Source organism: Tursiops truncatus, chromosome 4, assembly GCF_011762595.2.
Source record: "Tursiops truncatus isolate mTurTru1 chromosome 4, mTurTru1.mat.Y, whole genome shotgun sequence".
Taxonomy (NCBI): domain Eukaryota; kingdom Metazoa; phylum Chordata; class Mammalia; order Artiodactyla; family Delphinidae; genus Tursiops; species Tursiops truncatus.
Window position 1 is genome coordinate 49,182,800 of NC_047037.1, and position 18,644 is coordinate 49,201,443.

General features: G+C 38.4%; 1 protein-coding gene across 8 annotated transcripts in view; it reads right to left on the bottom strand.

Moving 5' to 3' along the window:
• The window catches only part of PLD1 (phospholipase D1), a 202,814-nt gene that overhangs the window by 80,633 nt on the left and 103,537 nt on the right, over positions 1 to 18,644 (bottom strand). For all 8 annotated transcript variants that reach the window (XM_073803900.1, XM_073803901.1, XM_019946108.3 and 5 more), the window contains 3 exons: positions 16,912 to 17,061; positions 16,121 to 16,204; positions 5,939 to 6,020 (listed from right to left, as the gene is read on the bottom strand). In XM_073803900.1, coding sequence (XP_073660001.1) covers positions 5,939 to 6,020; positions 16,121 to 16,204; positions 16,912 to 17,061 — 316 coding nt within the window. The remainder of the gene's footprint in view (positions 1 to 5,938; positions 6,021 to 16,120; positions 16,205 to 16,911; positions 17,062 to 18,644) is intronic.

The following is an 18,644-nucleotide window of genomic DNA, read 5'->3' on the forward strand; positions in this document are numbered from 1 at the left end:
AGTTCGGCCACCAACATATAGTTCCTCCAGGAAACTCTATCTTATTTACCCCCACTTCTTATATCACTTTTTTACTTTTTAGGTTTGCATCCTCAGTGTTGCCGTGCAGTTTGCAACATTTTAATTTGCATTTACTGTACCCAGCAGCTCTGAAAGCATCCTGCAACATATTACATGCATATTGAGTACTGTAGCTACACCTAGGCATTTAATATCCTACAGATTTAAGGCAAGAAGTTTTCCATAATCCTTTCTAGAGTATTTGAGATGCAGGCGTATCTAATAAACTAGAGTGAATAATTCAGTTACAGTTTAAATATAATCCATGGTAATTAGGTATTGTTCATAATGGACATTTGAGTCACAAATTTAAGAAGCCTTACTGGTTGAACACATCTAATTTATAACAACTGGATATTTTTGCAATGCTATAAAAATGTGAAATAACATAAGAGTTAATATTTTTAGGCTGCAAGATGTAAAATCTTGGAGTAAACCAAACATATATACAGTTCCCCAATGTTGTTCTGCCAATAAAAAGCATATTTTGGCCCCTAAATCCTTATAATAACACATCACTTCAAAATACTAACTCTATCTTACTTGGTGTTAGTAATATCTGAGAAGTGTGCATATTTTTGAAGGGATACACTAGATTTACATTCTGGGCTGCATTAAAGAAATCTGAGTACTAAGAGAAGACCCATTCTTGCTCTGAAAAAAAACAGGATTAAAAATACGTATGTCGGGGGCTTCCCTGGTGGCACAGTGGTTGAGAGTCCGCCTGCCGATGCAGGGGACACGGGTTCGTGCCCCAGTCTGGGAAGATCCCACATGCCACGGAGCGGCTGGGCCCGTGAGCCATGGCCGCTGAGCCTGCGCGTCCGAAGCCTGTGCTCCGCAACGGGAGAGGCCACGGCAGTGAAAGGCCTGCGTACCGCAAAAAAAAAAAGTCATTTTATTTCTCTGGTTAACAGCTGACTTTTGGAACTTGCTTGTTATTTATTATATTATGCAACTATTGTTGTAATCAAGTACATAAGTACAGACTTGAGTAAAGAAATAAGGAAGTGAAAGTGCAGGCAGGAAGTGAACAGATTAATTTCTAATGATCTGGTCAGTGAGCACTCTAAATGAAAACTAGAACATTATTTTATTTTTCTCCCCTACTATTCAGATTTACTTTGCTATTTGAATATTTTAGGATTCAGCACTGAATAGCAGTTTAAAAAAATAGCCTCCCGTTGAATGACTTAATATAAAGTTTAAGACCCCCAATTTCAACCTAAATTATAGAACGTTACACCTGACATCTTTCATCACAGTTCATTTGTTTTAAATGGATGAAATTCTACTTCTTAGGCTTATGAGATTATTACCCATGAAGTACAGTAATTGAAAATTAGGAACTGGCCTGAATCTTACAATTTTCCATTTATCTGCATAACTAATGGATTTTTTAAATAACAGAGATTTTTAATGTTAATGGATTATAGCATTATCCTCCATCTATTAATACCTGACATTTTCTTCTATACTGTGTCTTTTCACATTGAAATAAATAACTCTGTAGGAAATAGGATAGAGACTTTTAAGCATTTTAGCTTAAATAGAAATGACTCATAAGGAAGTAATTAAATATAAGAAGTTCATTTTTATGTAGTCTGGTTTACAATTATTTACTTATGTCCATGCCCACAATGAACAGTTAATGAGTGACAAGATTCCTGTGATAATAAAGCAATAAATTCCTCTTCTTTTGGTCAAGGCATTACAACACTGCCATAAACTCTAAACTATAAAGGGCAAAGCAAAATACTTCCTATGGGAATGAAGGCATTTGTTGGGTCATAACAGTGCAGACTTATACAAAATATGGGAAATATTTGTGCAAAATGAAAGCCTAATTACAAAAAAAAGGACTGATGTTAATTCTGTGATTTCAAAAATACACTTTTGAAGTATCCGGTGTTTTACCAATGCCTTTTAGTGACCCCAGGGGAAATTACTTTTTGCTCAGAAGAAAAGTATTAATAGGAGAAGTAGGAAAACAAATAGCCTGGACTTGACTGTGCTTCTTACGTTTGTATGCCATGTTTCTTATCTCTGCTGCAGTCAACTAACCCAAGGATTCCACAGAATAAACTTTATGACACCTGAGTTTAAAAAGATAAACGTTCTATCCTCTTTTCTAATTAGTTTTTAAGCAAGTAGAACAGATATAATACTATTAACAGCAGGAATTTTTAGGTGCTTTACACATACAAATGCATGTGAAGAAAATGAAAAATAAACATCTTTTATAGTTGAAATCAAGAGACTTTGCTTCTGAGCCAGCTTTTTCTCTGATTGTTTAAGCACTGTGGTCAAATATTTTCTAAATGTAGCTAAGTTTGTCCATTGCCTTAAGATAGCTTAGCTAACACATCTCCAGGATCATCACTTGTCAAGACCTTCCCCAGTGGAGGGGGGGATGGGAGGTGGAGGAGGTGTGCGATATTTTAGGAACATGCAAAGTAAAGGATAAAAAAAAATTGTATCCTCACCATTTAAATGCAAGCAGCACTGGGATGTAAGAGCACATGTGCTCATGTGCCTTTTTTAAAAACCAGTTTTGTTCAAAGCACAGTCCTTAAGGTTGAAGATCCCTTCCCTCCTTCCCTGCCATGCCCTTCTAGCCCACCATTTTGGTAAGATTCCCTTTGATTTTTCTCTGCAGTGATGTGATTATTCATCTCGTTTGACAAACCTGGACATCTTTCCCTCCTGTTGGTCACTGACTGCAACTCTAGAATGTGCCTTGTGACCCAGGACAGAAAGAAATTAACCTGACGACAAAATCCTCCCTGAGAACCTAGGTTCTGTTAAGTCTCCAGGGGACTGCACTTGAAGAATCTTTTGGTGCAAGTCTCATCAGAAATATCACATATTTCTAAGGTTAAAATATACAAATTGATACAGGGATGCAGTTATGATAACTATGATGCAACTTATCTCACCTCTTAGTGCAATAAATGCAGAACTGTGAAAACCCTGGGATGCTGCTTTGAGTTAAAGCAGTCTGCCTCTCAACATTGGCTTACACTATTTTAAATGATGACATTGCATATCAGAAGGCCAAAGAAACAGGAAAATATCAACTTGGCTATTACCAGAGAAACAAAATATTGTATTTTCCCCCTAAGAAACATCCATTAAAAGAAATGTTTGCCTATATGTTGGCTATAAAGCAGAGACACTAAATTTCTCCCCAAAGATCTACACAATCAGTTAGAAGAAAAAAATAATTCATTTCAATCAACCTTGCGGACCTCTGGGACCCATTAATGCAAGAATAAATGCTATTTTAAACCCAGTACTTTGTGAAGCTAGTGGCTTTCAGAAACTAAATTATTTATGTGAAGCAGTGTTTATGAGCATATGAAATGTCAATCTGGAATGATCTGAATGTTAAAAATTTAATAATATTTTGTAACTGGATTAAGGAAGAGCAATTCTCTTAAATGTACCACTGAGAAATTAACATTTAATAGTATTACTATTTCCTTAGGAAATTAAAAAAATCATTTCAGGCAATTTAAAAATTACAAGTTTCAAAAAGCAGATGAAATTGAAACAAAGAAAGCACGGTTATCAGGCAGCACTATTTACCTGGTCATGGTATTCACCTGGTACCTCACAGGATTCATGGGCCATAAAAGCAAAGAGAAGCCATGATAGTGACAGAAAAGGGACCTGGACTGAGGGGAATAAACAAACACACGCCAGCTACCATGAAGTGGAGGACCAGGTTTGCAGGACCTGCCTCCTGAGCCCTGATCTGGCAACTAGCTTTCTGGAGTATACTTAGATGTCCTGTAGGCACCTCACATGCACATGATCTAAAATGTAGCTCTCTGACTCTGGGTTCTTCCCACTTCCTCCTACTACCAGATTCACCGTCCCAACACACCATATTTATCAGATCACCCTTCTTCCATCATACCCCCCCGACAGTGGTTCCCCACTGTCGTCCGTAAAGTGCAAACCACTGGCTTGACTCACAATGCCTCCACATCCCAACGGCCTTTCCAGCTCGATCTCCCATCCTACCTATGCTCACACTCAGGTGTCATCAACTCTGTCACCTTGCTGTGACTGACAAGGCCTTATGAATTCCTGCATCCAGAATGTTTCCCCATCACACTTCCTATACCTAGAAAGCGCTTCTTTTAAAATTTCTGGCCCATACTAAATGCCCTAAGTTCCTCATGTTGTGAGGGGCTTCCACATCAGACCTACCCAATGTTCTCCCTCCTGCTTTGAATCTTGGCACTGTCTCTGTACCCAGCTGACTCTTGTGTAGATTTTTAAGCTCCTTCAGGTCAAGAATCGTGTCTTTTATTTTTGTACATTCCCATGTGATTAGCCAAGTGCCCTGCACGTAAGAGGCATTCAACAAAAACATGTTAATTGAAACCTAAAAGAGTAAAGCATTGGATAAGTTCTGTGAGGAGAGGATTTTCTGTTATGATTGATGATCGCTAGGCAAGGCTGGAAAAACTTATTAGAATGGAGTTTCAGGAGTTTACTTTTAGAGGAGAAATGGGAAAGCTGCCATTTCGCAGAGAGAAACGTGGAGAAAGTTATAGCCCATTCAATATGTAGAAAGATGTTTGGTAAGGCTAGGACTAAGCCCAGGATATGAGTTCTTCAGCAAGCCCTCCATGGGCGGGGATGGAATCCTATTCACACACATGGCATCCTTAGTAATTAGTGTAGTACCAGGCTCAGAGAAGACACAGTAACTGTATGATGGATTATTTAATGAATATGCAAATAATGCTTTTCAAGACCAGAATTTCCAATTTTGTGAATGGAAGTCTGTTGAGACAACAGATTAGACTAGCCTTGAAAATGACGCTGTTTGGCAGAACATGTGTCTGAAATAAAGACAATCAACTTCTTTTGCCTTTAATATCAACAGTGAGGTCTGCCTATACTATCCCCAGATATCCTAAACTAAAGGCATGGGGAAAAGACATTGAAGGAAGGGGGAAAGGTGAGTGGGAAAGGGGTAGTGGAATGTAGAGGATGGAAAAAAAGAAATAAGTGATGGCTGTGATAAATAGAAAATATTGATTCTAACCCCAATTACTTAGGACCTACAAATCTGCTAGAATGTTTAATGACAGAATTCTAAAAGTTAAGACAGTTTCAAATAATAGTAAAAAGGCTACTAGCACTCCCAATTTGGACATGATTAATAATAAATTGAACTTAATTCAACTATTCTAATTCAACTTAATTTAACTCGGTTGAGGGCCAACCACATAAAATATTTCATTAGAAATATGAATGTAAAGTAGTCATTGGTGAGCCTATACTGCTTCAGTTGTTTACTTTTTATAACAAAAAAAGCACACTCAATGCTCACCCAGGATCTACAGGGTCACACCATTTCACACTATTACCATGAACTGTCCCAAAACTGGAACCACCAATTCTTTATGTCCTTCCATTTGACATGCTTCAACATCAGCTTGACCCCATCTGACTGAAATCATTCTCAGATGACTTCGAATTTTGCTCAAATGACAAAGTAATGAAACATAAATAAATAAAAGTCTATGTTTCATTTCATCATTTATTACTCAATGATGAAATTTTATTACCATTTTTTGCCTAACAAATCAGCTGCCTACAACTGATTAAAAAACAAAAATTAGACTTGGCAATATAATCCATGCTGTGAATTAGGTGAAAATATTTATGATTCACAAGTAATGGGAAAAAAATCAGAACCAAATGAACTTGAAAACAGTAAGTATTCTACTTTTTGTCAAGCTCTAAAGAAAAAAGTTATAAGTGTATATGAAGGGCTTTGGGGAAAAAAAGGCATTTCAGAGGCAATAAACTTTTAAAAAATTACATCAGCATTTGTTAGGAAAGTACATACTGCTTTTCGCTTAAGAATGCAGTCCAATCTCCAACGATTTCCTTCAACCACCGGACGTTTCAGGAAGATTTCTGGACTCAACCTGAAATCACGAAACCAAGATTTCAAGAAACTAAAACAAATATAAAGTTCTGATTGTGTCATAGGAAGCAGAGGCAATTTTAGCTCAAATGTCATCACCATCCTCCACTGTGGCAGGCCATTCAAAGTTCCACTATGAGTCCATGTACAACTTCATATGGGAACAGCAGCCTCTACCCCAAAAAAGTCAATTTCAATTTCTCTATCTTACTCACACATCATACATAGACACACTTGCAGATACTATTGACTGTCCACCTTCTCCTTCCTTGCTGTCAGAGCCCACCTCCCATGACTGAATGTGACTATTCTAAATAATTGCTTTCCCAGACTCCTGTGCAGCTCCAGCACAAAATAACACAATCCTGTACAATGAGATATACGAGGAGGTACACGAGGGGTTAATGGAAAAGTTGTTTCTCTTATGAGAGGAAGAGACACATGCACACACAAAAAAAAACCCCAGGAAAAGCGGCTCTAGGATGGATGTTGTATGGGTGCTTAGACAGGTGCCAAATAGAAATTTAAGGGCAAAGCCAGAACCCTGAAATCACTGGATGACTTCACCAACTTTAGTACTGCCTAACTTTACATTTCTCATTCAATGAGACAAATCCTCATTGTTTAAGCCACCTTTAGTTGAGCATTCTAGCAACCTAGGCCAAAAGTGTTCTAATAGATAAACATGAACACTGACTTCCTATACCAAGCAGTGTCCATGGAAACCTGGGGCTTTCTGAGCAGGGAAGAAGGCAGGCTTGCTGATAGATGAACTTTTCCCAGTGTGAGAATGGACCCCTGGGTTCTTCTCCTTAGTAGTGCCACAAGCAGCACAGTACAGGAGTCACTTTTTCCCTTGGGGCTGTGTTCAAAATTACTGCCTGAGTTAAACTGGTAAGTAGTGTACCTCCTCTATAATGGAAAAAACAAACAAAAACAATAAAGAAAATTTCATCCACTGAAATGCTAGACCTGGAGGAGTGGGGTAGACTGTGTAAGGATCAAAGCCTTACAGAATACTAGCGTGGAATATTGGCTTAGCCAGGGAGTCTTCTAAGCATGTGAAAACAACAGGGTTTTAAGGAGCTAAAGAGACTAAAAGAAATAATTTTACGCTCTGTGTCATTCAGTTAAAGAAAATAAAAACCCAGAGAAAAAAGTGTCTAAAGAAACTCATATTGGGTAGATAAATATGAAAACAGACAAATAGAAGGTGTACAGTATAAATATTAACATATTTAGTTTAGAATAGGAAACAACTCAAACAAACAAAAAAAATGCAGCAACTGATAGGAAAAGATCTAAGCTGAATTAAAAACAGATCTGTTTTAAATAGAAAAGTGTGTCATTGGGCACTGCTAGTTCACTGAAAGTAGGACATACCCAACAACATATATACACTTGTAATTTTTGATGTACACATTAATTATGGGATCAGAGGGCTTCAGTTTTGGGGTCATTTTCAGGTCTATACTCTGCAATTAAGCCTTCATCATCTTTTTTTTTAAATCTAAAAGCATTGTGTACCCTGTATGCAGAGTATTCTATTAAATGCTTTGGAGAATCTTAAGCAGGCTCTCAAGGAGACCTGGATTTTGAGGATAATACATGAAAAGATAAAAATAGTCATGCTATAAAAACTGAAAGTATAAACAAAGGCAAGGAGCGAATAGCTATGACCCACAAGCATCATTATGTCAAGATCTTTACTAAGTAATTATTAGCTAAGCAAAATTCAAAAGAATTGTGTAATACTACATATCATTGAGTTTAGGACACCAATGACTGTAAGATGCATCATTACTGTGTGTATCACTAAGAAAGAAAAAATAATGACAGCTATAACTATACGATGTTATTGAGTGTATGATGTATTACGACTTCAGAGATGTTGAAATGTGCTTCTAAGTAAATGCTCCTTTTAGAAGATTTTATAGCTGCAAATGCTTGTATGAGAAAAAAAAGCTTAAAATCGATGATCAGAGCTTCCATCTTAAGAAGACAGAATAAAAGAATAAATTAAGAAAAAGTAAGAAGGATGGGAATAATAGATAAGAATGGAACTCAATGCAATATACAACAGAACAACAGTAGACAAAACTCAATGAAACCAAAATCTAGCTCTTTGAAAAGTTTAATAAAATTGACAAACTAGCTAGATTGAAACAGAAAAAAGGAGTTTGACTATTTTAGATTTCTTACTTAAGTGGGAAGAAATAATATCAATCCTACCCAAACTCTTTCAGGAAACAAAGGCAAGGGAAATACCATCTCATACAATGAGGTTAGCATTATCTTAATACCAAAACCAAACAAAGACAATCCAAGAAAAGAAAAAAATTAAGTACAATATTCCTTATGATCATAGAGGTAAAAATCTTTACCAAAACATCACAACTTATAAAAAGGATAACAAATCATGACAAAGTGGGGTTATTTCTAAGAATGCAAGGTTAGTTTAAAAGTTGAAAATCAATCAATGCAATTCAGCACATTAACAGAAAAAAAGAAAAAAATGGTCATTTCAATACATGCAGAAAAGTCTTGACAAAATTCAATACCCATTCAGAATAAAAACTCTCAATACATTATAAATAGGAAGGAATTTCCTCAAAGTAATAAAAGGCACCTATTAAAAAAATCTACCTAAAGCATATAATAAAAGACTGAAAGCTTTTCTTCTAAGACTGAGAACAAGAAAGTTGTCTGTTCTCATCAGTTCTATTCAACATTTTACTGATGATGCTAGCCAGTGCAATAAGGAAAAAAAAGAAAGAAAAAGAAAATAAGAAATAGAAGGCATGCAGATTATGAAGGAAAAAGGAAAACTGTCATTATTCACACATCACATGATCATCTATGGGACAAATCCTAGGGCATCTACAAAAAAGCTATTCACACTAGTAAGTGAACTAAGCAAGATTGCAGCAAATAAGATCAATATAAAAAATCAACTGCATTTCCATATGCTGGCAGTAAACAATTGGAACATGAATTTTTAAAAATATCATTTACAATAACATAAAAAAACACGAATTATTTAGTGATAAGTGCAAGACCTGTATATGGAAAGTACAAAACACTAATGAGAAAATTTAAATAAGATCTAAAAAAATGGAGGGATATACAGTGTTTATGAATTGGAAGACTCAATACTGAGAAAGAAGAAAAAATTTGACATACTGTCTAACCAGTGGTGATTTTACCATTCTTTCCCCTCTGATTTCTCAGTTGGGAGGGACAACCTGGAAATGGGCATTGGCACTGGTAGAGAGAGCCTCAGAAGTCCTCTAGCTCAGGCTTGAGGAGGAAGAGTGGGATTTCCTGACAGTGATAGTGGTGGCAGGGAGGGACCCACAGGCATCAAAAATGAGGAAATGGAACTTTTCTCTCCAATGGAAGAGCTGTGGTTCCAAGAGGAAAATATAAATATCCATTGCTTGGCTCTGGACACAAAGTGTCATTGAAGAAAGTGTGTGGCAGAGCAGGGTAAATAAAGCCTCTTTCTAACAAGAGGACTAAAAAGGGAAGCCACAGGCAACCCATAAGGAGTGGGTATACCATGGAGAGAGAGGAGCTCAGAAAAGCAATGCTATAAAGTTGTTTATGAATTTCTAGCTCACTCCTAAGCTGCCCATGCATGGGTTTGGTCCTAATATTACGCCAAAGAATTTGAAAACTGAAATAAGAAAGAGACCACTGACCAAATTGGCCACTAGGTGGAGCACATGGGGGGGCAGATCTAAACAGCACTGCAAAGGCTTTGAAAACAAAATTGACATTAAAAACACACAGGTAGAAGACTGGTTGCAACATTCTGCATGAACCCAAATGGGCCAATTTCCTGCTAAAACAAAAATATCAACATTCTCTATACGATTTAAACAAGACCCAGAGTCATAATATTCAAAACTTCCAGAATACAGTAAAAAATTACTTGGCATACAAAAAAATCAGAAAAATCTCAACTTGCAGGAAAGACATTCAACAAATGCCAATGCCAAAATGACATAAATGTTGGAATTATTTAATGTAATTCTCTGCCAGATATTATAAAAATGTTTCAACAAGCAAGGGTGAACACTCTTAAAATGAATGGATAGTCAGAAAGTCTCAGCAAAGAAATAAAGATATAAATAAAAACCAAAGAGAAATTTTCAAACTGAAAAATATAATTACAAAAAACCAAACTCTCACTGGATAGGTTCAGTACCAGAACAGAGATGACAAAGGAAATAATCAGTGAACTTAAAGACAGATAAATAGAAATTATCCAATTTGAATAACAAAGAAAAGATTGAAAAAAATGAACAGAGCCTCAGAGACTTGTGGGACAATACTAAAAGACACAATTTATGTCATCAGAGACTCAGAAAAAGAGGAGAAAGAGGGAAATGCAGGAAAAAAGTTTGAAGGAAAAATGGCTGAAAATTTCTCAAATTTGATGAATGATATAAACCTACAGATTCAAGAAGCTCAGTGAACTCCAAACAGGATAAATTCAAATACCATAATCAAACTGCTGAAAACAAAAGGCAGGAAGAAAATGTTGAAAGCACTCAGAAGAAAAACAATACATTATTATTATTTTTTTTTTTGTGGTACGCGGGCCTCTCACTGTTGTGGCCTCTCCCATTGCGGAGCACAGGCTCCGGACACACAGGCTCAGCAGCCATGGCTCACAGGCCTAGCTGCTCCACTGCGTGTGGGATCTTCCCGGACCGGGGCACGAACCCGCATCCCCAGTATCAGCAGGTAGACTCTCAACCACTGCACCACCAGGGAAGCCCAACAATGCATTATTTAAGAGGGGAACAATGATTCAAATGACTGTGAATTTCTCATCAGAAAACATGGAGGTCAGAATGAAGTGGAGCAAATTGTAGCTAGACTGTATAAAGTTCTTCTACAGTTTAGTAATAAGAAAACAATCCAATAAAAAAAGAAGAAAGGTAAGATTTTAATGTGTTTCCAAAAAAGCTAAACAAATGTCCAAAAGTCACAGGAAGATATGCTTAACATGAAAAGACATTGCTAATGCAAATTAAAACCACAGTGAGAGACTACTACATACCCTTTGGAATGACTAACATTAAAAAAGACTAACAGTACCAAGTGCTTGCAATGATGAGGAGGAATGAAACTCTCATACATTAGTAGTACAAGCACTTTGGAAAACAGATTGACAGTTTCTCATGTTAACCATATATTTAACTCCTAGTATTGATATAATACAGTAACTCAGATCTACTTTCTAAGACAAGGGTTAGCTAACTGTGCTCCATGAGCCAAATCTGGTCCATCGCCTGTTTTATTTAGTATGGCTTATGAGCTAAGAATGGTTGTTACATTTTTAAAGGGTTATTAAACACACACACACACACACACACACATACACACACACCCCACACACACACACAAAGAAGAATATACATCAGAGACTGTATGTATGTGACCTGAAAAGCCTAAAATATTTACTATCTGGCCCTTTACAGAAAAAGTTTGCCAACCCTGTTGAAAGTCAGAGGCTTTTGAACTTTTTGGGTCATAATCCACAGGAATACATTATGAATCCACCCCAATATTTTCATCTATCTACCTACCTATCAGTCTTCTACTGACTACTGAAATAAAAATTTCACAAAATAACCCTTACTGCCACTTAAGTTGCAACTTTCCGTTCTCTTATTTCCTTCCTTTTCTTATCCTATTTCATTATTTAAATAAAATTCTGAACATAACCCACTGAATTCTTTTTTTAAATAAATTTATTTTATTTATTTATTATTTTTGGCTGCGTTGGGTCTTTGTTGCTGAGCACTGGTTTTCTCTAGTTGCAGCGAGCGGGAGCTACTCTTCGTTGCGCTGCATGGGCTTCTCATTGCAGTGGCTTCTCTTGTTGCAGAGCATGGGCTCTAGAGCACAGGCTCAGTAGTTGTGGTGCACGGGCTTAGCTGCTCTGCGGCATGTGGGATCTTCCCGGACCAGGGCTCGAACCCATGTCCCTGCATTGGCAGGAGGATTCTTAACCACTGCGCCACCAGGGAAGCCCAATTCTTTTAATAAATAATTACTAAAGGGCTTCCCTGGTGGCGCAGTGGTTGACAGTCTGCCCGCTGATGCAGGGGACACGGGTTCGCGCCCCGGTCCGGGAAGAGCCCACATGCCGCGGAGCAGCTGGGCCCGTGAGCCATGGCCACTGAGCCTGAGCACCCGGAGCCTGTGCTCCGCAACGGGAGAGGCCACAACAGTGAGAGGCCCGCGTACCACACACACACAAAAATAATAATTATAATAATAATTACTAAAGAGTCACAACCCACCATTTGAAAAACATAACATTAAATTCAACTTAAATGTGTCTCCTACTTAGAATAGTCTTAGCTTGTGAGCCAGTCCAAATGAAATGTTGAGTTTGTTTTTCACTTTAGAGCCTTTGTCTCCAGCTCAAAGGAGACCTTGTTTCTGTTCCCGTTCCTCTGATAAACTTCCCCTTTAAATATCTTTGTTTATTGTTTTTCTTCTTTTTCTCCAGTTTTACTAATCCAGTCTGTCTCTGGCCTGTTTAATGCACGGACTCAGTACAGACACTGTGGCAGACCCCACCTGCACCCTCACCACCGACAGGCCAGGCAGAGAACCAATCTAGGCAAAGACTCAACAGACGTGCTCCAAACATCCCTGCTGACCAGTGGGAATGAGAATCACCATCATCCAGAGGAAAGGTGATCTAAGCCACGCTTTATACATCCATCCTAAGTTAAAGCAATGGACTGGAAGCCACATCTTGGCACCCAACCTCATTCTAGGACTCACTCCAGTGAACACTGGGTAGTTCACAGGTGACGTGAAGTAGCACCAAGCACAGAAAAGACATATAAGACATGTTCTCCTGGTAGATACAGATAAACAAGTGAGGAATGTTCACTAATCCTTACACAGAAACTACCTCTTTTGATACCTTCAACTTCTAGCTAGGATTTACTCTTCACCTTAATTTTCAGATAGTCTGGGCTGTTTAACGAATCATTCTCTCTTCTAACCTGACAGCCTACCTTAGAATTTACCTCTTCAGAAAATGTCTTCTGACTAAATCTACCCAAATCTGATTATGACTTTATCCAGCACCTTAAAAAAATCCAATCTGCACTTAAAAAATGTCAGAGCTAAAAGGGATCTCGCACACCATGCGGTGCAGTCGGCTCCTGGGAGAGGCAGCTCCAGGACATGTGGGCACTAGAGCAGACACGCTGGATCCAAGCCAGCGCCAGCACGTACAGACCGTGTTGCTACGGGCAGTTTCCTAATCGGCCCCACTGAGACTCACTTTTCTCATCTGTAACACAGTCCCTGGCGTTTAGTAAGAATTCAACTAATAGTAGCTACTTACTGTTAATGTTATTCAACTATGCCTTAGAAATGACCCCTTATAAAGGTGAATATGACTTGCCCCAAGTTAGTAATAGTAAGGCCCCTAAGGCGGTCTGAGCAGAGACTCTCTCCATTCCTCTCCTGGACCACAACAATAACTCGCTAGATGGTCTCTATAACCACTGTTCAATTCATCTTCTACACTATAACCAAAATGGTCCCTTTTAGAAAACAAATTTGACTAAAATTCCCATGCTTTAAAATGTTCACTGATTCCCAGTGTTCAAGGGACTGCACTGGAGTTCAAAGGACTCCAGTGTTCAAACAATGCAAACTCTTTAGCAGCTCATCAAGGGCCCTTCACAATTTGGCCCTAACCCATCTTTTGAATGCTATCTCCACCCACCATCCCAAAGAATGCTATGCTTAAGCTGTTTACGACCTCTACCTTCCTCCAAAATTGCTGTGCTCTCTCACTCCTCTATGCCTTGGTCCTGGTTATCCCTCTGTCAAAAACATTCACTGTCTTCAACTGGACAGCTCCATCACCCAGGACTCAGGCCAGCGTTCTGTCCGTTGAAGCTTCCACAGCTCCTGCAGGCTCAGTCACTGCCCTAATCCATTGTTCTACACATGACTTCCTGACTCTCTACTGTTGCAGGGTAGGGGCTGCTTCTCTTTCATCTTTCTGTACACGTGGCCTTGTTCAGTACCCGTCATAGAGGCTGCTCACTAAATAGCTCTGGAATGAATGAGTGAATAAATTAACAAATGAAAAGATGGATGGTTAAATGAATTAACAAATAAAGAAACTAAGAGCGTCTACGTCCCAGGTTGCTTCTCATTTCACTAAATCTGCCTTTGCTTGCATACTAATTGTTTTAGAAACAGATTAACACAGTTTTCACTCATGTATATGATGTCTCTTGAATTAGGTTGGAAACTTCTAAAGGTCATGTGCACCTTCTCACTATGCTTTTCACTCTCTCAGACCCAGATACATCAGGGTTTGATAAAGTTTCTGAATGCTCTCTTTTGCAACATACTTGCACAACAAGTATTTTCTTCCTTGTTATGAGGGAAGTTCCTGCAAAGGTTTTATTTCAAAGAGTGTTGTAATAAGATGTTAACCTAGTGCAGTCACGAGAAAGGAATAACCTCCTGATTTATTTTCTTGCTGACAGCAGAAGAAAAAACATTCAAGGTTCCATCTCTTTAGATGTTTAAATGAGTCTGTATTTTAGTGTTCAGAACCTTCAAAATGTATATTATTTGCTTGTGTAAAACATGAAAATATGGGCTCAGTGGAAATGCTATTTTCAGTCTCTTTCATGTCCCTGTCAAACTTTCAGAAATACTTTTTAAAGGGACATACCTACTACATTAAGCTTGAATCTACTCTCATACGTGTTTAGAAAGTATTCAACCAAAGAGGTAGCTTCTAAGTATGAAACTTTCTTTTATTCCTGGTAACTGACAGAAGAGACGAAATTTGGCAAGAATATAAAGGGCAAGATTAAGGTCCTCCATAAACATGAGAATAAGCAGGTTCTCAGACATGCTGACTATCACACACCCTATCTATTGAATCTAGAGCAATCGTTCTCAACCAAGAGGGACTGTGCCCTGCCAGGGGACATGTGATGACAGCTGAAGACATTTTGGTTATCACAACTGGGAGCTTGCTAATGGCATCTAGTGGATAAAAGCCAGGGATACTGATGGTTCTAAACATCCTACAACGCACAGAACAACACCCCCATAATAAAGAATTATCTGGCCCCAAAGGTCAATAGTGCCAATTGGGAAAGCATGCCCTAGAATTATAGATTTCCTCATCACTGAGGCAAAACAGTAGAAGAAGATGCGTTCACATTCCTAATTACTCTCCCCTCCCTGAAAAACCTAGAATTAGGAGGAAATGAATTATGAAGGTATTTTCATAGTTCAGTACAAGAGAGCATTTGGAAGGAAACAGGATAGGGAAAAACGGGGCATTTCAAGCAACTAAGTTCTTAGAAGAAAAACATATTTAAGACATTTTCATTTCCATTGTAGCAAATGTTAGCATCTGCAATGGGTTTTAACTATCCGGGCAGATGGATAATTGGAACTAAAGTCAGACTACAAAGCCTACACCCACTCCAGGAGGAAAATTTCCCAAGAGCTAAATGAGTTTTAGGTACAAGACTTTCAGTGGCTTTAATAAACATAATAACTCTCATGGATGATTTTAAAGGGGATTAGAAAGTTGAAACATGATGCATCTCCAAAAAAGCTAACCATTACAATGGATATTTTAATAGAATAGGCAAATGGGAATATTCTAATTTCAAAGGGACAATTCAGAGGAAGCATATTCATTGGACCTCATGACAGACATAACCAGATGAGAAAAGATACCCAGGGAAGATTATTTTCCATTACCTCTACACCTATATTTGCATTGCAAAATAATCTTTACTAAAATGAATACGGGTTATCTGCTTCCAAATGGAAAGACAAAAACAAAACTGTTCAAACTAAATATTTTAAGAATATATATGGGTGCCAGGTTTTTTGAAAAGACCTTTTAGTGGAGGCTACTACAATTAATTAGTTGAGACTTTGGCCAAACCATCTGTGAGTACTGCTGTCTTTCCTAATGTACAATTCTACAACAGCACAACACTGTTCTATATTCCTAAACATAGAGACCTCCAAACAAACTCCCCAGGGACAAATACTAACCACCAATCTGTGATAAAAATCTCTTCTTTGGCCTCTTCCATTGCATTTGCCACATCTTCAAAATATCCTTTGGCGTTAACATACCTGAAAGACAAGTTTTCTGTTTCATTTTTTGAACAAAACAAACAAACAAAAAGGAATTTATCGTATGGCAAAAGAGAAGATGGAAGCCACTGCCTAGAGTTTCTACAAAACCACCAGTTTACTTTGTATAACTGGAAACAAGGATTGAAAACACCTTCTATCTGCTACGTAGGAAGTACAATAAGTAGACAGAAGTAGGCAACCTGATTCTTTTCTGCTGAGAGAATAATGCATTGATTGGTCTTATCATCGTATGGGGTCAGATGAATTCTCCCATCCTGTTGAACTCACACACAGTTGTTCTTCTGAGACTGAAAGCAGACCAGCTTCTAATCCATGGGTAGAAAAGCATGCTAAGCAGGATTTCATTTAAAAGAATTACCTGGCAAGTAAATTCTCTTTCTTAAATTATGGCTAATGACTTAAATAAACTTTCCATTTGCATCATTAAGAAAATGTATGAAATTAACTTTTTAAATCAAACTTCAAAATCTAAAGCTAGCTATCTAAAGCTCTCTGTAAAAAATCATAAAAGCAAAAAGTGGAAAACTAAGTGCTGCTCAGGTAGTCCTATAAAGAAAGTCCCTTGTTAAGTATAATGCATAATATCTTTTCACAGCTTCAAAAATTGATTCCAGGTGAATTTAGACCACTACAAGATTAAATGCTATGACTACTGTGATAGTCTTAGAGCAAAAAGATCTTACCATTTAGCTAAAGTGTTCTCTTGGATAGCAGCATAAGACCCAAATCGATGATCTTTGAGAAAGTTGGGGCCATGTTTATGGATGAATTCTTCTATAGCCCCTCCCCACCACCGAGCATGTCTATAGCTGTTGCATTTTAAAATCAGTGTCCTTCAAAGAAAAGCAAAATGTGGAAAAGAATGGTCACTCTGTGTTCTGTCTCTTTAAACAATTTAAGAATTAAACATGTCCCATTTTGTTTTGTTACTGCAGCAAACATAAGTGGAAAATTTTAGGCAAAGAGCACCTTACCTATATCAGAAAAGTAGATTTTTAAACGTTTTTGGCAGGATTTAAAACTATATTCAACATAGTGAAAACAAACCTTCAGGTTACTTATTCCCTCATTCACTTATGCAAACTTGTGTAAAGGCACTTATTACAGGCCTCGAGCTCGCTGTGCTACACTGTGAGGTGGACAACGGAAAAGACATAAGGTGAGGTCCTACATCGAAGTGTTAGAGAGTTGTTGGCTCCTGTAGAGGACGACATAAGGTGAGGTCCTACATCGAAGTGTTAGAGAGTTGTTGGCTCCTGTAGAGGACATTTCCCTTGGGACGGCCTGGTGTCCATTCCCTCAGCCTCCCTTCCCTACTCTGCATCCACCAAAGCCAACAAAATGGCATCTTCCAGCCCCTGATCTCAAAGATTGGTTCAGGGATGAGGATATTAGCCAATTCCACCCAACAAGTGAGAATAAATGCAAGGACTTGCTCAGAAATGCCAAGAAGAGATTCTTTCACTTCCACTGAACTTGGTTTGAGTGTAAGAGGCAGCCATCTTGCTACCACCAGGGGACCAGCCTGAGGATGGTGCAGATCCCAGGAGACAGAGCTGAGAAAGGCCAGGAAAACGCATCTCAGGGACATAGTTGGAAGCTTGGAATCAGCCACGGTTAACGTGGCTTATTAGTTACTTCTGATGTAACCCAGAATGCACTGGATTTTTCTACTGCCAATGACTAAACTATCCTAAATGGTTACAGATTTATAAGTGCTGAAAAAAAATTCAGAGTAGGAGATCATAAGGAGTTATTACATGACAAATGTCAGAAATGGTGATTACCACCAAGAGGTGGAAATAAGTTATCGAAATTTGAAGTTCAGAGAAAACAAGGTGTTGGAGCCAGTGGTCTCTCTGCCATTTAGGGAGAAACCCACCTCAGTATAAAAGCCCTGTGAGTGAGGAGGGAGAGTTTGCCTTTGGGGGGAAATGCAATGATCCTGATGAGAAGCAGGGGAGGGGCTATATTCACAGACCCCAAAATAATTATTTATAAAGATGAGGGATGTCCAAACATCCTAACATTGATGCTTGGCTTTTGTCTGGGGGGTGGCGAGGGGCGAGGTGAGACGTGGTGGTGCTGGGAGCAGTGAGGCATTCTCCATCGGCCGCCGCAGGGCCGACACAGGACTCTGCGGGCAGGTCAGGAGGCCATGGAAAGTGCCTGGGCTTGAGCCAACATGCTAGTACTACTCCAACTGAGTTGAAATGCCTCTGAAAACCAGTTATGAGAAACAGATATTGTAGAAGAGATAATGACAAACAGCGGTCTTATCACAGGATGTGAGTCAGAGTTAAGAAAAAAAAAAAAAAAACATTTCAAACATGGAGATAGGAAGAAGAAAGGTGAAGAGGAATTTAAAAATGTGTGAGAAGGGATGGTGAAGAGAACCGTCTTCACAGAACTGAAA